The following is a 24048-nucleotide window of genomic DNA, read 5'->3' as shown; positions in this document are numbered from 1 at the left end:
AACTCTCACAAAGAGGCCCTTTTATACTGGGATAGGACAATAAAGAGGTCTTAAAGCAGCACTTACCATCAAATGATGAGCGTACAAGAACCATGACCACACAGTTTACAAATCCAGAACACGGGAGCAGATGATAGGCATATGATAGACTGCATGACCATATGCTTAATAAATAAATACATCATCGGCCTTTGCAATTCACCATACAATTTGGGCTTGATGATTTCTCTACCAACTACTGTCCCTTGGCACCTATTTGAGCACTCTAGATGGTACAGACAATTTTAAATAGCTGCAGTTAAAACTCAACGAAAAGAGAAATGTTTCTTTTTTCCATTTATATATTTACAATATTCTCTCTATATTTTATCTGCCCAGAATAAGTTTCAGTTCTAGATCAGCGGCACATTTCTTAAAGATACAAATGGAATGAGCTCGAAGTTTAGCATTCTACAGTATCATATAGTATTCCCTGTCACTGGAAAAGAAAAAAAACTCAGCTGCTCAGTGAGAAAGGAAAAATTAATTTCCACCTTCAAAGATTTCAACCCTAAGGAAAAAAAAGAAAGTGTTATGTGTAGAGAAGATATTTAAGGACGTTTGGAGACCCTCTAAATCCTTGAGTTTAGTCTCAAATGACTGACTTCCTGGGAATGAAGCAATTTGTCTGTGAAAGAGCATGGATACTAAAACAATCTGCTCATGCTTTTAAAATGCTAAAACTCAAGCTGATAAATATTTCTAGCAGAACAGGTCTTTCTATATTGACACTAAACCTAACTTTCTCCTGCACACTTGTTCTTAAGCACATACATCAACCATATGTGCTAATTTCTTCATCTTGGACACAGCTGCCATAAATATATAGGCAATATCTATGCAATATAATAGCCAAACCAACATGCCACCACCTTTTGCAAGAATGCCTAGAGTAAAAATCTGAGCTTCCATCTGGAAGATGCCATCACAGTGGCGTCACCTACTAATATGATCTTATCTCCATCTTCCTATTTGCGATAAAAATGATTTTTTAAAAATCTAGAAAAAAATATTTATTTTTCCTTTTAGTTGCTCAAAAAAACAACTCATTAAACTAAGTTTAATTTTACAGAATTCTTAGAGAATTGAAAAACTTTTATAAATGTGCTACCTACTAGCTTAAAATTCACCTTCGGCAGTATTCTGATTGCTGCCCAATACAGCTTTATGACAACATCGGCTCCCTCTGGTGGTCGACGTAAAAAAAGATTTATGTGGCTATTCAGTAAAAACTGTGCACCAAGAAGTTTATTCTGTTTCTAATTCACTGGACTTAGTAGGGGTTGAGTACGTTCATCAGGTATCAGAATAGGTTTAATCATAAATCATACATCTGTCCTTATTTCCTAGAGCGCTGTCATTGAGACTGGAGTTGTAATGCTGGAATTTGTTTTGATTTATAAGCAATCTATGCATTTACTTGTCATCCTGAAAGGGCTCAATAATATTTTCCAATTTAGGGAGGATATTTTTTTTTACCCCAGTATTTGAGCATTGCTGTTTGGAAGTGCAGATAAATCCTGAATATATAAAATGTATTTCTTACTAACTTTGTAAGAGTGTTTTGATGAAAAACAGTAGTCATAGTAGTGAATTTGTTATCAACTCCTCCATGCCATTCTCACTACGCATTTGATGTCTCCATGGTGAAAATAAAAGGAGTATAACCAAGCCAATGTCCTTTCATACCACTACTAATTTAAGACTCCATCAAACTGACCTAAACTGACATTTCTTCTTGTTGCTTAAAATTTACAGAAAAACTCTCATTCTCTTCCAGAATCCAAATCAAGGTGATGTTAGAAATCCTGTGTCAAAGCCGGAATAAGCAGGGATTCTCCAACTGTACCTCAGTGCTATGCTAGTGCCTGTGAACCAAACTTCCAGCAAGTTCATGTTCCCATAAACACACACACTCTTAACGAATTAACAATTGTGAAACAGAGTATCTGTGCAATTCCACTGAACAGATTTGGATTTAATGAGTGTCATTTAAAGTTCTTCCCCACAATGTGGATAGTAATGTGAGGTTTTAAACATGCTAATGCTGTAGCATAAGCATAATTTCTTATAATTAAGATTATTTTTTGTACAGATGCAGCCATTTTTTCTTCTTTATTTTTAAAGTTTTGTTTAATACTGTATACATACTTGGCATTTATGAAATTGTAAGAAAAAAAGGATAAAAGCTAGCAGAAACAAAGATTTTTTTTTTTAAATTCAGAAAAGCAGAGCTGGCTATCTTAAACTGGTTATTTTCAGAAAAAAATGTTAATTCCCACAAACACTTTTAGAGGAAAATTTTGCATTTTAACACAGAAAAAGAGTAAACTAATGATAAGTAATGAACTTCTTGAGTTCTCACCTAAAGCTTTCAAGAGTTTGAGCAGACCATCTACAAAGAGACAGCTTTTCGCAGCAAACTTGTCAGCTCATGTAACTGAGAGGGGCCATAGCTGTATTCTTTCAAAGCAGTGCATGATTTTCATTGAAAATGAAATTTTGTTGAAAATTCAAGCCTCCTTTAAGCTAAACTGGTGTTAAAACAAAGAACTGCTTTTACAATACACTGTACTTCTACATTGTACTTGACAGAAAAAACTTTGGTTTACCACTTTTTTATTACATTTTTATACCAGTCTGAACTTCACAGGGTATGTAACTCTGAAGTTACAAACAGGATGTAAACAGAGTAATGAGAACGGGTAAATTAGGTGCCTAATCTTCACATCGTGAACACCTACCAGCTCACTGGCTTTTTTCAAAAGAAGACTTACAATTAAACCATTGTCCTGTCTTAAGAAACTATTACAAAGTACCTGGCAGTGCAGAGAGTTCAATTCTACTCTACTTTTATTAGAAGACCTTTAGGGGATTGAGTGTACTTTCTGAAGTATCGCTTAAAACTTATTAACTACATGTCAAAATTGTATTAAAAACCATCAAACTCCTCTTTAGTCATGTTTCACATTATCTGTAGGAATGCTTTCCTTTCTTATTCTCCATTTTGCCTACCTGGAAAGGATTCCAAGATGAACATGATTATTTGCCTGAGGGTAAAACAATAATTTTTCATCATTTAAATTAGTTATGTAATGCAACTCACTCATTTAAATAACATAAATGTCTTAAATCATGGTACATATGAGGTCAGAATATTTCTGGGTGTGTGCACTATTGCAACTCATAAAACTTATGTTTATAGCTCAGAAAGATTAAAAATACATGCCTTATGGGCCATTCGCATAAAGAACTTTCTTCAGCACAAAGTAGTATTTGGTAAGTACAATCCTATAACTGATATTTTAATTATAACTCACTGAATATTCCAAATGCAACTGTAAAAAGGAGACTTGTGGAACGAGATTTATCTTGAGCAAACAGTGTTCGCAGCTTTTGTTACAGAAACAGAACACACACCTTGTTTTCCATAACATCTCTCAAGCATGAAGATAAAATTACTCACAATATGCACCAGGATGAAGCCTATGAATCAGTGCATTTGGTACTGGTTCTCAGTATTCCTTTTAGGCTCCTTATAGATACAACAGATCTTTCTGCTTCTTTTTTTTTTTCCTTTTTTTCCTCAGCGGTGTGATTGATAGTCAAAATATATAAAGAATCTTGCACTTCAACTTGACTAGGCCATACCCAGCTCTAGTTTTGTTCCAACGGAACAAAACATATGCAATGAAGGAAGAACAGAATATATTAGAGAATGCAGAATGTTATACCTAAGTTAACAGAAGAAAGAAATCCAAAACAAAAAATGTTTTTAGGAAGTTTTCATTAAATCTTTAGACAGTATTGAAAGTAAGACATCCCATCCAAAAAACACACTCTTTGAAACACCAAAACAAATTAAACCATGGCTCAAAATAAAGACAATCTTTTGAAAAAGAACAAAAAAAATGTATGGATAATCTTTACGAGGCTGATATATAGATTTATATAACACAGCATTCAGTTCTGGAGCATGAATCTCACAAATGAGGATGAACCACAGCCAAAAATAATCAATAGTAATTAAAAGAGAATGTGTGAGTTCAGAAAGAAAGGAAGCCAAAATCTCAGTCAGAAAAAAAGATTCTTTTCCAGCAGGGGAGGAAGGAAGGCAACAGAAGAATCAGAGGCAACAGGAGGTTCAGAGGTGTGAAGGTCATAGGAAGAGGCAAGGTCTGTCAGACACGCTTGGTATATGAAGGGAATGATGCACAACAGTAAACTGTTGGGGGAAAAGAATAAAAGGATAAAATTATGAATATTGTGTACATCAGACAGCAGAATGGCAAGCATGCTCAGTAATATTAAAGAATCAGATGCCCGAAAGAGGTATAGGTGCATGGTCATATGTATTAAAATTTGTAATCCCACAAATGCTCTGAGACTGCCTGCCTGGGTTCATGTATAAACTAACTCAATTCCAAAAGCACAACTCCCACCAATATGCAGCATGTCTATAAATTCTACTTTACTTGGCTTGAATTTTAATTCTCCAGAAGGTCCAAGATAGATCATGTTGGAGATTCAACTTCATTCTTTAGCCTCAGATCAGGCTGGATGAATAAGAGGAGTGATGGTGGATTAAGTCTCACATTTGCAAGTTCTCTTGCTTTAAAGATCACCCCTTAAGAAAGAAAAGGCGAAGTCACTTGACAGATACCTTCTGAGACAGTGCACTGTGACTCGCCAGCAAAATTTTCTACCCATCAGTCTGCAGTTCTCAATTAGTTTAGAATCATGTGTACGAAAATGTAGTTTTGTCTTTGTGAGTTTTCCTACTTATATTTGCTTTAAGTTAACTAAGTTCAACACTTGGACACCATCCCTAATGGCTGTGAAAAACTAGATATCTATGTAAGGTGACTGAAGAAGTACAACCAAATTGCTTGTGAAACTGTCACAGCTTTTGTCATGTGGCTTATATTAACTGTTAATATATCAATGATATAAGGAAAAACATTAAAAATTTAATTTACAGAAAAAACTCATTTCTGTTCTTTTTGTTCTTTAAAATTAACCTGGTATTATTCATCAACTAGTAGCATACGTCTTGTACACAAAATAACTCAGAAATGCTTATGCCCACTCCTTCATCCCTTTCAAACTTTCTGGTCAAGTGACGATTGATTATTCTGATCTGTAGTTAAAAACCAAGATATGCTCTTTAAGGACAGAACACTTTCTGAAATTTAAAGTTCAGTTGTCAAGCCCCTTTCACTAGTATTTTTATCCAGCAGAGTAGGAATGTAACTTCACAATTTCACTCTACGCAATGGTGAACTGCTTATTCATTTCCAAACAGGTTTTAATTTCTTACTGCATTTCTTAATAATAGTTCATAACAAAACAAATAAAGGGCTAATTATGGAGGTTCACAGGAATACTGCATTTTTTCTAGTAAGCAACTTGAAAAGATTTCAGAGTATTATGTTTTAGTTGCTCATCTAGGTGTAGCATTCTTTCAATATGTGCTTACTTTACCTGAGGTAAGTAGCACAGAACTTTCTACTGACTCACTGGGAACTTCACAAGCTGGATGACATAACCAAACGTCATGCAACAGAGGTGACAATCTCCATTTCTGCACTCCCCAAATGCAGCCAGTGTTAGAATCACAGGCCATGAACAATCTGATCAGTAAGATAAGGAAGGGGAAAGGACCTCATGAACATAACATTTCACACACACACACAACACAGAACTAAGGTTCTACCAGACCAAAAGTTAAGATCATGTAATCATAACAAAAACATTAAAGAGCATAACCTGTGAGGAACACTCGTACTCTTGTTCGTGGAAGAGATTCTTAGCATTTGAGTCAAAAGTGCCTAAGTGTCTACCCAAAAGCCCTATTATTCATGAATGACACACTCCACCCAAGTTTTGAAAGCCCTGTGAATAGTGATTACCACCATCTTATATGAAATGAAAATTCCACAATTTGGATTTCCCGGAGCACAACGAGACAACAGCGTATTTACTGGGAAGGAATGAGGGGTGAGGTATGGTGCCTCACAGAATGTCATAGATTGTAATGAAAAAGAATTTGAAGTCCACACGATCACAGAATTTTAATTTCTGAATGGGATTTCATCTTGTGAAAGACAAACTGCTGCTGAGAGTGACTTCAGAACAAATATGCCTTTTATCAATAGCTGGCATCAAAAGCTTATCTTCATTCCCACCTTGTTCTATGAGAACACACATTTACTGAGGTTAGAGTTACGAACACAGAAATTTTTTTTCTTCTTTGAGTCTACCGCCCAAGTCCTATTTGCACTGCTTGAGGCATTCTCAGGCAATAAAAAACATCATTGCAAAATGCTGCTCTTATACTGCTCAATCACTACAATATCTAAGCACCTTTCAGAATAGCATTAAGCAACGTAATTGGCATCTGTCGTACATGCTGCTTTCTCTCATGGGTACATCTATGTATATTTCTCTTGTGTGAAAGTATACACGTGTCTTTATCTAGGCAGAGCACAGCATAATTTTAAAGCTAAAACTGTCCCACTTCAACACTGATGCTTTAAGTCTAAAGTAAGTACTCACTAAGCACTATTCTGCTCTCAGTAAACTGAGGATAATAAAAACTCATGTTATGTTCCCATGTACAACCTTAATCAAATCCTTTGGTCCAGGATATTGAGTTTATTTAAGAGCAAATGATCAGGATGATAAAATCAGAGCTGCATTGATTAAAGGGTATGTGATCACCAAGGTAGATTGGGAAATTATTGCAAAATAACAGTGGTAGAAACTCAAATGAAGCAGAAATATTAATGCAAAGAAGGCCGCAACAGAATTTTAATAAAGAAAACACCGTAGGCAAGTTGATAGTATCTAGGAAAAAAATTAAATATATTATTTTAGGTATGATATGATTTCTGTGCATATGCTGGTAAAAATGAATTAGTGTTAATCCTCAGTAAGATTCAGGTTTTCTGTGAGTATGAATCTCTTTAATTTCCTTCTCTCCCTCTCTGGCAAAATTTGTCCAGCTGAATCTCCTCAGAACAGATTTGAAAAATAAGGCCTTAGATGTAGCTGGTATCCAACTGCAAACACATCAATATTAATGTATCAGAGTAACTGCTACCTGCAGAATAATTATGGTAAAGAAACTGTCCTGGAAAAAGATCTTTTGTAAAATTAGCAGCTAATGGAGACATTTCTTTATCCCATGGTTAGGAGACACTCTCCTAGACCTTCAAAGGAAGTGCATCCCTAAGGTTCCATAACATGCAGAGCATTGCTGCCTTTACAGGATAGACGTGGGTATGCAGGGCAAACCCATGGGGAACATAATACATGATCAAAGACTTGGATTGTGTACCAAGATTTAAAGACAGTCAATGGATAAGCATGAAAAACTCGCACGAAAATGTGCTTTTCACAATTACACTAGGATGTGGAAAATATTATATTTCTTTTGTCTGATAACTGTTAGGACCCAAAGGGAAGAGCAGACAAAGGAATATCCAGAGACGGAAAGGAACATGTATGCATTAGGGCAGGAGGGTCTTTAACAATATACAGCTCCTGTAAATGTTTTAATCTTCCTAAGGCAAACATCCTGTAGTTCTCAGCCCAGACTGATAGACCTATTGACTCTCCGAGAAACTTGTCTCCCGAGACTAGTCTCTCAAGACAGAAAAAAATGTTAGTATAGAAAAACAAACATGGAGAATTAATACAAGATAACAGATTTTTTGCTTCTAGCTGCACAAAGTCACAATGTCTGATGATTATTTTTAAATGCTACCATACAATAGTCAGGTTTCATCTGCAAAACTGTGTCCAAACAAGTGTTTTGTTTACTTTATATTAATTAGTTACACTGCATTGGGCATTTTAAAAGACAACAGGCTGGAAAACTGGAAAAAAGCAAAAACACAGACATGCATGTCTACAGAGCAGAGAGGAAAGTCTGGAAAAGCTACCCCTGAGAGTAACCATCAAAAGAATTGAAATGCAAATACAAATATTTTCAAACATACGTTTATGTACCAGCTCTGTTGGTGCTGTAACATCTGCTTCTTTGTAACAGACTGTTGGATCCACAATGTCTCTGTCAGGAGGAGGGTAAGGTGGGGGTGGGGGAATCACTAACTGGGGTGGACCACGAATGGTGCCTCTAGGAGGCTTTTGTGGCATCTGCCGTCCATCACCTACAGGGGGATCAATTACTCGTTATTTCATTGTCAAGATAATGATTGCTCTATTTACTCTTATTTTTTAAACATACATTGATTTTCCCTTACCCACATCCAAAATCTCTTTGGATCTAATTTTGCTCTTATTTACTCCCAAAGAAACGGGAGAAGGAAAAGATAGGTTTTTCTTAAACCAACAGCAACAGGACCAGGACTGTGCCCAGCAGACACATGTCCATCACATCTAACAGTTAAAATCACCAGTTTTGGCAGACATAAGGAAGGAGGAAAAAAATATTTCATTACAAAAAAACCTAAAAAAGCTATGTAAGCAAATGTGAAAAATGTCTTGTATTTTTACCTTCTGAAGCGCCAAACTGCCTAAATTTGTTGACCTCTAGGATACTTTACATGGCTATCTTCCTGACTCTTTGAAAGAAAGAGGAAAATGCTTCAGGACAATATTTTGAAGCAGGCCTACTCGCAGGTTTGTCTTTTCTTTTTCTGAGTAGGTCTTTTATTATTTTGACATTGTGGAGAAGCAGATGATTAAGTAATTTTTTTGCAAACCAGGGTTTTAATCTACCAAAGGAAATGCTCATAACTTTTTTCAACAGCTTATTTCAATGCTATGTGTAATTATTAAATAAACACATGTACCTTTGTACTAGAGTCTATTAACTATTTGCAATGTCAAAAAGCTGCTACCAGTTTGTAGTGCACAGACCTAGAGCTACTGCAATTTGGAAAATCCTTAGAAGCCAGAAGTACATTGAGGAATCATGGCTACCTGCTCATTCTGTTCTCCTAACCTGCCTCAAGCATCTGCTGTGGTCACTGCTGAAGACAATCTATTCTAATCATTCCTATACTCCTAAATTCATGGTATGGTGCTGCTGAGAAGGGAAGTAGCACCAAGACGGAGGAAAAAAACATTAAACCGCTATGATTTTCTACTCAGGAGTCACTACCTTCCAGAGAATCAAGACATAATCTAATGCTGGCAAATGTACATACCCTTTTTCACTGCTTTGAGAAAACTGGGCACAATACTTAGGGTCAAAATAAAGGACTCAGTATTCAATGTTGACGTGAATTTGCCCGTTTGAGAGCATTTTTGATAGGCTCTTTTGATAGGATTCATGGGGCTAACTTTGGAGATACATAGGTAGCTTTAATCCTTTTTCCGTCATGTGGCTGCCGATTTCTTGCAGTATGCTCTTCCCCTTACTACAGTCTTGCTGTTTTCACAGCTTCTCTCTCTTGCTTTCAGAGCCATCTGTGCTTGCTCAGAGTTTTCCTGCATGGGCCCAGAAGAGAGGCTGTTTTACCAACCTTACCTTGCTGTGACGTTTTTTCACGTTAATGAATGCATTAATTCAAGAAAGTAGCAGAAAATTGAAAAGCACCGAAGATTGGGCTACTGTAGCATGAGTTCTTTGTCGGTGTAAATTAATAAGGTTCCATTAAAGTAAATGATACCACAGAATCCTACAGTAGGAGACTTTGACCATCAAGCACTTATGTACACAGTACTGAACAGACTAGAAGTGGCTCTACTCTATTTAATCTGTTATAGTCTGTGCACTAACAGAAAACACAGTGAATACTTGGAAAAAGTTAAAGTACCAAATGTCATCAATATGTGACCAGCAGCAGGGCAGAGCATGAGGAGTGAGTGACTCGGACATCTGCAATGGTTAAAAGTAAGGCGATTTGCTGAAAACTCCTGTATTATATGGCACAATGATAACATTCCCTTTAGAGGGTTTAAATAAGAGATGTCAATGGAGCCGAACATGTCACAAGATAATGGACTCCCACTGCTACATAAATGCTGAGGCATTAAATGTGGAGCATTTACTGAAAATAAATGTTGGAACAAAGCCAAGAGGTTTCTTTCTAAACTGTGAGGCATTTGTAATGTAAGCAATTATGTATGACAGGATGTCATATCTGTATGTCTTAGGCTTTTTATGAAACACGAGGTCAAAGGCATGAACTGAAGTGCCCTGAGTGCATTAGGGCACTTGAAGAATGATTCTCTTAATGTACTGAAAAATGAGTTGCAATATGGGGGGTTATTATCTCATATCGTTACCCATCACAAAATCACTTTGTTTGCTAAAAGAATAATCTTGGGGTCCTCACTTAGGCAAAGCCCCACCGATCTGAATAACCCCGCAGCTGGAAAACAACAGAGGTTTGGGAGAACTTCTTTCAGTCTTCCTGTATGACAGTGACCGTGGTATCACATACAGCTGAAGACTGGAGTTTCTTTTGTCTCCAGCTCTATAGAGCATTCCTTTGAGAGAACCAGTTCTTTTCTTCTACTGATTGGCTAAAGACTCAACAGAGATTGATTTGTAACAAAACTGAAGACTAAATTAAAAAGAAAAACTTCACTGAATATGGTCAGTTGATGTCAAATAATTGGAGTACTACAGGAAAAGAAAACATCTTCAGGCATTAGGAACATGAGGAGATGCTGAATTACCTTGACTGTACTCCAGTTCTAGCAGAAACCCATGGCTTCAGATGCATGCAGTATTTCCTATCCTATCTTCATTTACAAGTGTTTCCATTTACTATTTGCGTATTTCAGTGCTTTTAGATATCCAGCTTGTACCAAACATTCAAATCATCCAATGAGTGTTATCTACTTTTTACTACTCTGAACGGTGCCATTAAAAGAAGTAATATATAGAAACTGATTTCCAGACTTTCATTCTGCAAACAAATGCATTTTTTCTACAGAGGTTACATAAGTTCCTGAACTCACAGCAAAACAGAATTAAGGATAACTCCAAACAGTGAGCACTGAAAGCTCATGCACAGGATTACACAGGAAAAAAGAATGTCTCTCACCCATTGTGCTCTTCCTCTTGTCTTCCCTCTCTTCTGACCTGCTTGGCATGGCAGGAGTGGGTGGAGCAGATGCAGCTGGTGGAAGAGGGGCACGTCTCTTCTTTTTCCGCAGATCATTTAGGGATGCTCCTTGTGAAATCTAGCCAAGTTGAAAAATAGGCATAAAGGATATGTTTTGTTGATGTTGCAAACCGTCAGTAACTAAAATCCCCATGATTGTCAAATGACCTAATTTCTCAGAACCGTATATTTATAATGATCATATGTTACGTCAACAGAAGATTAAAAAGACAGATCAGAAGAGATCCAGTAATACTGCACCTAGAGAAGGAAAGGCACAAGAACTACAGATGAACGTCACAGGAGAAATACCAGTCTAGTAGAAAATTCATGTTTTTGGTAAAAGGGAACTAGAGAGCCCAACACTCAGCAATGCACAGTATGACACTACATGGGTTGTTAAGCTTGAGCCACAGCATGATCTTGTTTTTCCATTGGTTTCTTCAGACCTTAAATTATGGTTAAATACTCCAATCGGTATGTTTAAGGAATCAACTCCTCTCTCTCATTTGTTTACTTTCCTGTTTAAGGACTTTTGAGAGAAGAATCAGAATTGAAAGTCTGCTTGTATGATGATATGAGATCATACTGCACTCTATTTATGTCTACTGGACTTCACAGACATAGTTTTGAAGATCCGTAACACCCCAGCTTCCAATAATTGCAACATGTTGGGTGGCTAGATAGGAATTCATTGCTGCTGAAATATTTTATTACAACCAACTTGTGTTTCACTGGGTTGCATAACATTTTCTGCAGCTTGCTGGAATTTAGTTCTCTTTCCTTTTTACTGAAAAACAATAATAACAAAAACATGTCAGAAAATCCATTGAATTTCTATATTTGAAAGGTCCTGACAACACTAGACAGAACCAGGCTTGGCTGAAGCAGAGGGTAATGGGAGCTGCCCACTCAGGGCATACTTTGGCATTCCCCAGTCCTCACATGCATCACTTCACTGCTCTGTCCATCCTGATACTCCCCATAGCTGGAGATATCTAATAAACAGAACTGCCTGGTGGTTTCGTAATATTTCAAAAGCCTAAACAACAACAAAAATAATAATAATGGTTCCTTTAATCCAGAGGATTAATAAACCCTGAAAATACATTTGTTGTGGGAGATTTCATTAAACAAATAGCAGCTTCACACTGCTCAAAGCTATTACCAGAGTTCAGAGCAAAGGCACTCATTTACATGAGTCCTTTCCTTCGTTGAGTGAAAACTGAAAATAAATGGATTTTACCAAGCAGGACACGAACAGAGCCTCCTTTACTTACACTTCTTTTGTAAAAGCACTCAGGAGAGTCTTAGGTTATTAAACACAAACATTCAGTTCCCATCTTTCAGGATAATGCTTTAATCACAGTGCCACATGACAACTGGACACTTTCCACCTGAACCTGAATTCTGCACATGGAGACACTTGGAAGTAACTGCACTAGACAGAGAATGTTAACCAGGATGAGCTGCAGCTTTGCAGCAAACAGTTTCTAAAAGGTGGAGGTGATGGAGGGTGTAAAAGAAAGGTGCCCTGGTCTTGCTTCCTACTACCATGGATTATTTCTGCATTTTACATTGTATGTCCACTGGATACAGCACATGACTAAAGCCAGGGAGGTTAATCTAGATAAAAGCTCGGCATAGTAAATGGTCAAGAAAGCTAACAACAACTAGTAATTTTGCATACTTCAATTTTGGTTACCAAACTTCATGGCATTTGAAAAATTAGACTTATACCAGAAAAGAGGACCAGGTCAAACACTCGGGAGCAGATACAGCAAAATTTTAGAGCTCCTTTGCAAAACTTTTTCCTGAAGCTATGGTGTTACTCTATACTGAGACAGAGCAGCTCTCCTGATGAGGAAACTGCCTGTCAGTGGTAAGAACTCACTGAAGTTGAATCCCACACCTGCAGCCCTCAAATTCTTATAGAACCAGAATGCCCAATGTTGAGTTGACCCTCGAAAACTATTCAGTGAAAAATATTCATTCGGCTTTGACTTACAGAGGAAGAATTACATGGAGGACAGCTACCTAATGCTACATTCTTCTTCATGTCTATTTGGGGAAATTGGCAAATGGGGAAAAAACCCCACATTCTTCTACACTGCATTTAAATAACTAAAGATATGTGAGAGCATTTAATACTGCATTGTTATTCTTCAGGATACTACCTTAAAAAAAGAGAAACTTATCAAAGTGGGGGCTTTGATTAATCTGACCACAGTCTCCAAAATTCAGTAGGCGTGAAGAACTTGAATCATCTAGGAGATAGCATCTGAATTTCCACAATACGTTACAAGCATAAGTCATGATGTTTGCAGTTATTAAATGAAATTTTTGCAGCTTTCACATTGACAGAAAGGTCATTTTACTTGAGGACAAAAAATGGATGGACCAGTGATTTAAAAGATAATTCTAGGAAATCTTAAGAATCAAGGCAGAAAGTAAGGAAACGTGTATTTCCACTTGAAATAACAGAGCTCATTAACCACCCTTCCCCAAGTACCAGATGGGTGAAGAACGTTTGGTACAGTCAAATTCCTCAAAGATACATTACTACTTTACGAAGAAGAAATCTCTGTAAGAAGCCAGCTTATCTTTTTCAGCTCTATGCATTCTTATTTAGTTGAATCTTCTGAGGAACATTAGATAGATGTATAGATAAACATGCTGCTATAGCTAAAGAAAAAGGTAGAAAATAGCTAGTGCTCAACTGCAATAATGCAAGTTTGATCAAATACACACATGAAAATGCTTCTATTATACTGTCAGCTAACTGCAGAATCCTTCACAAACACCATAAAGAAGATAAAAAGCTTGTTTAAAGCCAGACACACTACAATGCATACAAGAACCAACTAATTCAAGAAGAGGACATAAAAATTGTTAAAAGTAGTTCTTTAACGCCAACCTTCATAAACCTATGAGGATAAACATAAATGGAAAAAACTCAAAGATCACTGTTTCTTTCTTGCAATTGTATACACCAAAACCATAGAACTTGAAAGTAATTTGTTATGGTTGGCTGCTTCTTTAATAATGGAATCAAGCCCTAACAACATTATCTAAATAATTTCCCATCCAAACTCTGTTACAGGAGCTTGTCTCTGAGCATAACAGAGTATTTCCTAATCTTAGCACTTGTGCTTCACCTATCTAGCACTTTTAACTGGAACGAATTACTAGGTCAGCTTCTGTTATGCAACAAATACATAATTTTCAAAGATGTTAGTAAGTATTCTCTGACTACAGTTAATGAATAAAGTGGATCAAAAGGACCTACGTCTGACAAATAGTGCCACTTCTGTTCCTGTACTGATGAGACCACATACGACGCAAAACCCAATTTTCCATTAAATTCCTCTCACGGCTCACATGCTGTTTGAAAAAACTTTCAATATTGCAGACAAAATATGTGACGTACATCCTGAATGTATTTTCCTTTTGTGAAAGCTAAGCATCTTCATTAAAATTTGAAGGCTTTAGAGAAGACTTTAGAATATACTTAGAGTGTAACAACAATGTCGTTGGGAGGTTACATGTCAAAACTGTGTGTAAGAGTCCTACAAGGCTAATGCTTGAAATCTTCCATTTGCAGCATTTGGAAGGTACTTTACTTACAAAAGGTCTGTGGATGCAGTTAAGAGTAGATGTGTAAAATGAGTCTGAGCTTCCTCATGCATAAGAGTCCAGCATTTTCTTTGGCTGGGTTGCAGTGAATATAAATCAATGAAAATTATTAAGGGAGGCCCAAGGGAAAAAAGCAACCAGCACCAAAAAATGATGAACCATTCAAAGACAAGGAGGTTCTCAAATAAATTTCCAATGAGAGCTCCACTCCTTTGCCTTACCTTGCCTGTCCTCTACTCTCAGGTCAGACACTGGTTTTGTATTTATCTACCATTCACTATTAATCTTTCCAACATAAACGTCTACCTATGGCAGTAATTGCTAAGTTATCTGGCAAATGTCACCTTTCTTCTATTCACAGACCAAACTAGGCCTACATTTACTGCAGGTTTACTACTCCCAAAACTGAAACTCCTGTAAACAAGAAATTATAGCATTAATTTTTGCTCCTCTGCCCTTACAATATTTACCAACATTTGCAACCCACTTGATGACACTAACTATATATCATTTTTCTGAATTCCTACTTTGGCCAAGAAGAAAATCTCACTCTACTGTCTCCATAGATTAAAGATTTCACAGTAGCATTCTTGGAGAGCTACACATACCCAAGTCTCTTCTGTTACAGACAGATCACACTGTTGCTGTAGATGGTAGAGAAAAAGGGCTTAATGCAACCTTGGAAAGTGCATATACTGCATCCTTATTAAATAACAAAGTACTGTAATGTTGTAATTACTGCCATTATACCTTGAGTAGAAAAGAACCTTGCAACTATGAAGGTGTTCCAAAATAGTGAATACAACCAGGTAAAAATACACAAGTAGGAAAGAACAACTTAAAAATTGCCATGGGAAGCCTTTGAGTTGTACACTAAAAGCATGCAGAACCCTGTTGAGTTACCTGAAACAGATTTTCCCTGAACAACTGCAAGCTTCTGTTTCAGCTGCTGTCCACACCTACTGGACAAAGCCTAGATGACTGATACACAGGTCTGTACAGTTCTAACTGTGCCTTCATGGAAAACCCTTAGTGGATTTAGTCAATACGTGATTGAAATGTTAAAAAAAAAAGCGCGTAGTTTGCGTTTCGAAATCCAAACCACTCTTCACAATGATTTCAAAAACACTACAAGAAGCCTTTGCCTTATGGCAGCAGATTTTTCCTTTTACTTTCAGTACTATCATTTTGCCATAGGAAAACCAGAACCTCAAAAACATAAAAATTTTCCTGGTTTGCTATTTAACAAAATTCTCCTTAAAGCATTTTTCTTCCTGCTCAAACATTGTAGCTCCATGTGATACACACATTCTATCAGCAACAGGATTATGAACTGGAATAATGATTTTTAACAGGTGTCCCATGGTGGTTTAGCATATAAAACCCAAAAAAGTGTATAGCACATAACATAAACTGTATGTGAAGTAAGATCATATACTCTCTTGCTTCTTTCTCCTTTTTATGCAACGTTACATATTAGGATCTTTTACTGTTTTATAGAATGGTTGCATCATTGTGACTTCTGTCTAATATGTTTACAAAATGTCTTGTTTGGGAAAACAATGAGTGAATGTTTGTAGAAATTATTTTTAGAAGTAAATAAAAAGGACTGGAATAAAACCCACATGGATTCAATCACTGGCGTGCCCTGACTATAAACTGGTTTCTATCATCCAACACTGACTAAAGACATGCTGTGATTTAAACATGCCAGATTCTGATACACCTGTTGGTGACGATATCATGTGGGGTCAGAATGCCTATTGAATCACCAGTGTTTAGATATGATTCAGAGAAAAATTCAGACCTAACTTGTAACTGAACAAACAATAGTATCATCCCAACTCTCTCCCATTCACAAAGAATGTTAAGAAATCTTGAAATAATTAAGAGACATTTTACAAGAAGCTCTACAAGTAAAAAGAAAAGACACATCTTTTATTAACCAGTTTTTAACTTTTGATATAACTGTAACTGCGTGAAAGCTTCTATTCCATAGTGTGAAAGACAAGCGGTAAGCTGGTATGTGAGTGAGATCTATGGTTTCAGGGATTTAAAAAAAATATCTTGCTATGATTTCCTACATAATTTAAAGCAGTTGAGAAGAAAATATTTTGATCCAAGAGAAGTGGTTCTAGGAAAATCAGAGAGATAAATCTTTCAGCTGCAGAATAAGGACATAAATCTGTCCACTAAACTTGATGATATAAAAGCTATTCCATCCAGCTGATTTTGCATTTTTACAGTGTAACAGATGCTTCAACATGCCTAGCACTAGAAACCACAAGAAGTCCCAACTGAACATTAATGTGTCTTGAACAACATTTACTCATATGTCTAATATTCCCTGGACAGGTCATACTTCATTAGGTTTTTCACTGGCATATACTGACAAAGGAAAATTCAGGGAGCTTTCAAAGAAACTGGGCATATGAGCAATTCATGAGGCTGATCATGGTAAGTTACATTGTATTAAACTGGCATTCAGCATTGACCTTCTCTAGCTTGTTTCCTTATTGGGTAGTAGCCATCCAACTTGATTAAAAACTGAATACTTAATCCACAGGTATGTTACAAACAGCATTTAAAGACAGCAGCCTGGTGTTTCCCAAAAAACACGTCCTTATGCTGCAGAATACATTTGTGTGGTTTATTTAATATGCCTACTAGGATCCCATGCAATGCAACAACATACTGCAAAACCAACATACACAGGGATACCAAAAAACTCTTGCACATGGAAACAGTTTTAAAGAGGATATTATTTCAAAAACTTGTCATTTTTTATAAATGCACAGAAATAATTACACTTTGGAAATTAGCAACCAGTTTCTCTGGATTCAATATTTTAGTTCTGTATCTCTTGATTCTTCAGCGTTGGATCCCACAAGCCTGACAATAAAATGAACAATATACTTAAAAAGATATTTTAAATAAGCCAGACGAAGTTAAGGAATGCTTGCTGTGATAGCAAGACTAACATTTGGACTGACTAGACTCATCAGTGTCTACTGTAACTAGCTTGTGTTACTCTGGACACACCAATCTCACAGAGAAATAGAACAAGTTTAGATAGGAGATTCCCAAGCTACTGCCAACATGAGCTAAGTCCACAATGTTAATACCAACTAAGCCTTCAAGCAGGACAATGCCATTCTGTATCAAGGTGTTTCCTCCTGACTTTGAAGTTCTGCACCATGTTTCCTTGTACTGTGTTTGGCTCACATGATGGCTGCACCCCAGCCATACTCTCAGCTTCAGCTTCTGAGGTGCTTTGCCGTTGGAAGTGTTCACGTGCTGCGTTAAGTGGGAAGTCTGGCTTCTAACTATAGTGCAAACTCCACTGCTCTTCTGAAAATACCCTTACCATTAATATTTTAATCAGATGCCACAAAATATTGCATCATTTTGCCTACTGTTACGCTGTTTCATTTCAAATTAAATTTTTCTCATTATATAGTTCTGGTATTAAACAGGGGTTTGTGATGAAAATTAGTATTCACTACCAAAAATGAAGATGTGACTGCAAAAATATCTCAGTCTGAATAAGAGAAAACACCTTAAAGAAAAACACCTTAACATTAATGGATTTTACAGAAATTGCTATGCTGTATTGCTTTTTTAATCATAAAATGAAGAAGATGAAAGCCTTGAATATGCAGCTGACTGGCAACAGAAAGCTCAATCAGTTGACACCAGAAAGACACTACAAGGTGAAGGGGCAAGCTCATTTTTCCATCTGTTTTTATTGAACACACCCTTTGTGAAATGTCATGGTCAAGGGCAGTTAAAAATTAATGTCATTCTAATCTTCTTTAAATACTTCAACTTGTTCAGCTAAATGTGTCAGACAGGAAACTATCCTTAAACAAATTTGAGATGTTAAATTACTAAGATAGCTGTGATTTCCTTCTTTTGCAAAATCTCATTACTAGCTGCAATATTATTTCCACTCAAGGAAGTCACTCTACACCACCAAATATTTTCACATGCATTTAAACATGCAGACTACACAAGTCTGCGGATGTTTGCTTTGGCAGTGAATTGAACTTCCTCTGTTTCCCTGAATACAATGTAATCCTCCTCGTTTAAGTCTTCATTTACACGGGGAAAAAACAACAAAAAAACTCAAACACTTAAAAATCACATATTAAACCCACCACTACTAAGATTCATTTCTCCTCTAAAGAATTTGAACAAAAATGGCAAAAAAACAACTCCAAATTTTCTTTGCATATTTGTGTCTATCTTTTTAGTTAGAGCAATACAATTACTACAACAAACATTTCTAAGAGTTTAAAACACACAGTGGGACTGCAGCTTAGTGACAACTTTGTCAGTGAGTTTGACATGATCAATGATGTCTCCTTGACTCATTACCTTTGCAAATGGCAGTGGCATAAGGAATTTATACATCATCTTTTCTTCCCTCAGTCTTGCATCCAGGATTACACACTGGCTGACTGGTTGATCTGCTTGTCTGGATTTAAAAATCTGAGAGATGTTATGAGTTGCCTGAAGTTCTGCAAAACTTATTATGCAACTTTGTCCAATCTTCTACCAGAAGCATGGGTTCACACACAGAATCACCAAGTTGGAAAAGACCCACAGGATCATCAAGTCCAACCATTCCTATCAATCACTAAACCCTGCCCCTCAGCACCTCATCCATCCACCCTTTAAACACCTCCAGGGAAGGTGACTCAACCACCTCCCTGGGTAGCCTGTTCCAGTGCCCAATGACCCTTTCCATTAAAATTTTTTTCTGATGTTCAGCCTGAACCTCCCCTGGAGGAGCTTTAGGCCATTCCCTCTTGTCCTGTCCCCTGTCACTTGGAAGAAGAGGCCAGCACCCTCCTCTCTACAACCTCCTTTCAGGTAGTTATAGAGAGCAATACGGTCACCCCTCAGCCTCCTCTTCTCCAGGTTAAACAACCCCAGCTCGTCAGGGTTGTAGCCTAAAATCTGTTAGGGCTAAAGAGCAAAAGAAAATCATACAAATGTTTGACCAGGAACAAAGAGAATCATTACCCCTTCTACTTCCACTAAGCGACACACCTCCCTGGAGCTTACATTTTCCTCTACTCTTACAATTCTCTTATGCAGAGACAGCCAAGTTGAATTTCTAGTGCCTAGCGCCTAGCGCCAAGTCTTAGGCAATTACCTCAGAAGTCTTCTCCATTTAGAGAAAAACATACCTGACTTATTTCCAGTGTTCATCCCTCCCTCATATCAGCCCTTTCCATATGCAGGCACATAGAACGCCTAGCAAACATGCTTTGGGCAGTCAACAGATAGTTTTGCGTGATCCCTTCCCAGTGCCCCCTGAAAACTTCCACTCACTCTAATTCCTCCCAACACTTATGAATGGTAGCTAGAAAACACCACTTTCACAATTTTCAGAAAATAAGAAGATGGGGAGGTTGCAAAGTGATACAACAGTGCCAATTTGAAGTATTACTAGGGACTGTAGCGCAACATGTCTCTACATCAAGCTACTCCCAACAAGAATAAGATTTTCATCATCCAAAATTAGAAACAGACACTGCTGTGATGATTTGTTAAAGAAACCCACCACGGTGCTGGCTATCCACGCCTGGAACTGTCAGCAACACAGAGCTGAGCAGGACTCAGGGGTTGTCTATTTAGCTATGATGTTCTGATTAAGGTGAGCAGACTGCAAACAAAATAAGGTGGTTATTTCTCCTGGTAACATGCACCATCCATCCTCTGAAGAGGAAAAACTGAAGTGGTACGCTGTTAGACAAACTGGATTTGCATTCCCCTCTCCCAACATTCAGGATATGACTGTGAATTAAATCAAACAAAACACAGCTTGAAGCAGCAGAGAGCAGTTTTTACTAGAATGTACTTATTCGCGATGTATTTTCTTGTTTTCTTATTTGGCTAAACAATGACCAGAATGCAATGCCACCGAGGCATTATATTAAACCTGATTTACACATCATGTATTCACTTAATTTTTTCATTATATACATTTTTACCTTTTTACTTGGGATCTAAGAAAGGTGGAGACAAAATCTGAAAAGTGACACAAATGCAGGTTCTAAACAAAGCACAGTGTTAGGGCTATTCTTCATTGCTTATTGAATGCCAGTTCTTCAGAAGCCTTGCTGCTTAAAATGATCTTTGTCTATTAACTTGCCCTACACACCTTGCCCAACAAACCCCATAATTACTTGACACATACTTTCTCTTTAATGAGAATTAAAGCTTACGATGACATCAGCCTGTCCTATTTGCCCGTGACTTGCAAGCCAGATGAAGTTTACTTACTAAATGTTGCAACCCTGCCAAAATCCAGGGCTGCACAGAACAGTATGTTCGGGCCCTGATGTCTTGGCAGTTTTCAATGAAGCGCTTGACAGAGACCACATGTGCAGGTCAAGCGATACTATCGTGATCTCACCAGATGGTAAATTGTGGTATTATTCCCAAGGCAGGTAGGATAGCCTGTTCAGAAACAGTTGGCAGGTGATCTATGAACTCGCAGCCAGAAGCGACTGGATTATTGCAGAAGATCAGGAACGTTACTGAAGTGGGTGAAAAGACTATTCCAAGATTTTTCACGCATGTAATCCAAGTACTCAGTTATCATGATATATGTTTTCTTGCAAAAAAATGAAAGTATCAATTTTATTAACTCCTGTCTTCAATCAGAAGCCCTCCTGTTGAAGAAATCTTTTACCCTTGTGATTATTTTGTGATGTATGTTAAATGGTAAAAATAAAAAAAAACACTGCAAGCTCACCTTGTTTGGGTTCTTGTAACATATTAAGGATTACAAGGTCATTCTGACTGTGACATCAGTTGAGAGATTGTATCTTCACAGGTTAGAAGGCAGGACTGGATTACTTTGCAGAGAACACCAGGGAAGGAGACCATAGAGGACTCTTACAACATTTTGTAGATGACTTTCTCCCACCCCTCTACAGTAACAGCCTATCAAAGTCTAAATGTGAAATTCTCTGCACTCCACACACTCCAGCCTTCAGTTAAAGCAGATAAGCAATTTAAAACACTATTGAACTCACCTGGTTAATATATTCTGGACAAAGTTGTAAAAAAATATTATTTCTAAAAATGTGGTAAACACACACAATAGACTGCTTTTATGCAGCAGTACCTTTTTTTACCTCCAAGATAAAGATGTGATACTCTCCTTTCTGGAAAAAGCTGCAATTTTAAATAAGATTTTAAAATTAAAGTTCATCTGCAGCAAAACCTTTTAATTGACTGTGATTCTCAAAGGGCCAATGTAAACTCAGTCTTACCTCCTCTAGCACTTCTGAGAGGCTGCACCTTCTGGCTAACATCAAAACTTCCACTGAAATTCTACACTAACATCCTCATTCATATTGGCCAAATTTCAGAAAAATATATAATCAACTCCACTAAATCACTTTGTGACTGAGAAGGCTAAGAGTGCCTTTAATTAATTCACCACACTGGGATGCCTTTATTTAAAATTACAGCACAAAAGAGTTGAAAAATAAGTGAATTAAATACAAATTAAAAAAAAAAAAAGGGACACACACACACATACACTTAAACTCCTGGAAAATAAGTTGGTTGCCTAAAAAAAAGATGACTAAAGTTATTAAAATGCTTTCTGAAATTTTGCTTTTAAAATGGGACACATGATGCTAGTAAATAAATATGCAGCAACACAAAGTCAAACATTAGGAGCTGTAGAAGAGGATAGATGGCAAATTGAACTGAAACTATGGAACTTCTTTAGATGGAGAGAGAAGAAAATTCTGTAATGCAACATTAAAATGTAACATAACCTTAACTGATACTCTGAAGATACTGAGTAGCTATTATAGTGCACCTATCATCGAGCTATAGCATTTGATAACTATTTAAAAAAAATCAATGTGTGATTTAGTGTGTATATACCAGAATTAATTTTTAGATCTGGTTTTTCTCTCATAAAAAGAAGTACAAATTGCTCCCTTTCACTAGCAGCTTTTTTTTCAGCCTTCCTAAATTTGATGTTTTACATGACAGCAAAATAAGCCTTCAGCCATCACTGCACTTTTCTCTCTTTCTTTTAATTTGGGTCTGCATCACTCATCCAAACTGGAGTGTACTTGTCTAGTTAAATTAAGCATCCAGACTGCACAGCTAACATTATCTGATGCTCTATTGGCTCATTTCATGTTTGCCATCTGAGCATTGTTTTGTCAGACATGAAAAGAACAAGTCTGGATACTTCTCATTTAGCTAAATGAATGCCACGTTTAATACTCTTCAGGGAAAAACTAACAAATCACCTTCAAACTGGAAATTAATTGTTCTGTGTTCTGGTATCTTAGTCATTTACTGAGTTGTAGTGCGTTTTAAGGACCACAGATGTCTTTTACTACACAAACTTATTTGTAGTAATTGGTTCTGATACATCTTACTATGCAAACTTATTTGTAGTAATTGGTTCCGATACATCTTGATAATGGACTCTGCAATAGGACAGCACTAGCCAGGTTCAGCTCCAGTGGAAACATTAAATAGATAAAACTTTTCAGGTTTATAACTGATTACGATGACTACTGTTTCTATAAAACTTAAGGTATGCCATCACAGAATTTTATGTCTGTGAAGGGCAACAGCTTGTAGGTGGCTTCTTCCACATAGGGCAATTAACTGAAAGTCATCAAGAAAAGCTCCACCCTTCTAAACTTTTAAAGAAATATTGCCAGATCCTTTGGGCAAAACTGGATAGATCCAAGCAAGCAGCATGCCATAAGAGATCAGTTTGTCCTGCTGTCTCCTGGAAGACAGAAATCAAGTTTTGCTAAGCAAAACAGTAGTCTCATCAGTGCACAGGACAGAAGTGTCCCAACAGCTCCTTCCTCAGAGGACTTGCAATCTAGACAATATTTGGCATGGACCTGGATCTGATATTGATTTCAAATGAAATGTGATCAAGACTTTCGTGCTGCTTTTTATTCCATCAGTAAAAAACATACATTCAATGGAGTACACTGGACCTCACCCATACAGCTCAGTATTTTGAGATGCAGCCCAAGGGGGCTCTCAAGTGTCCTGTAGGGCTTTTTGATACTGCAGTTACAGTACTAAGATGTAACACGTACACCAGGCTAGTTGCTTTAGGGTTCATGTTGGAAAATTCTTATTGCTTATATGATTTACTGGCAAAACTTCTGGCCTCATTCTCTAAGTGCAAAGTTTTGCATTTATGAGCACAAAACAAAGAGAGTGATGACTGGGAATAGAAATCAAAGACAGCTGTTTCTGT

At 37.0% G+C, this 24048-nt stretch overlaps 1 protein-coding gene across 9 annotated transcripts in view; it reads right to left on the bottom strand.

Annotated features, from left to right (window-relative positions):
- Positions 1–24048, bottom strand: part of COBL (cordon-bleu WH2 repeat protein) — a 202972-nt gene that overhangs the window by 41343 nt on the left and 137581 nt on the right. For 6 of the 9 annotated variants that reach the window (XM_069853419.1, XM_069853418.1, XM_069853416.1 and 3 more), the window contains 2 exons: positions 11070–11208; positions 8046–8216 (listed from right to left, as the gene is read on the bottom strand). In XM_069853419.1, coding sequence (XP_069709520.1) covers positions 8046–8216; positions 11070–11208 — 310 coding nt within the window. Of the gene's footprint in view, positions 1–4107; positions 4265–8045; positions 8217–11069; positions 11209–24048 lie in introns of those variants that run through there. The other 3 variants (XM_069853423.1, XM_069853424.1, XM_069853422.1) reach the window with 2 other exon arrangements.

The sequence above is a fragment of the Phaenicophaeus curvirostris genome, chromosome 3 (genome assembly GCF_032191515.1).
Source record: "Phaenicophaeus curvirostris isolate KB17595 chromosome 3, BPBGC_Pcur_1.0, whole genome shotgun sequence".
NCBI lineage: Eukaryota > Metazoa > Chordata > Aves > Cuculiformes > Cuculidae > Phaenicophaeus > Phaenicophaeus curvirostris.
Note: the sequence above shows the minus strand (reverse complement) of the source record. Positions and strands in the feature narration are given on the sequence as shown.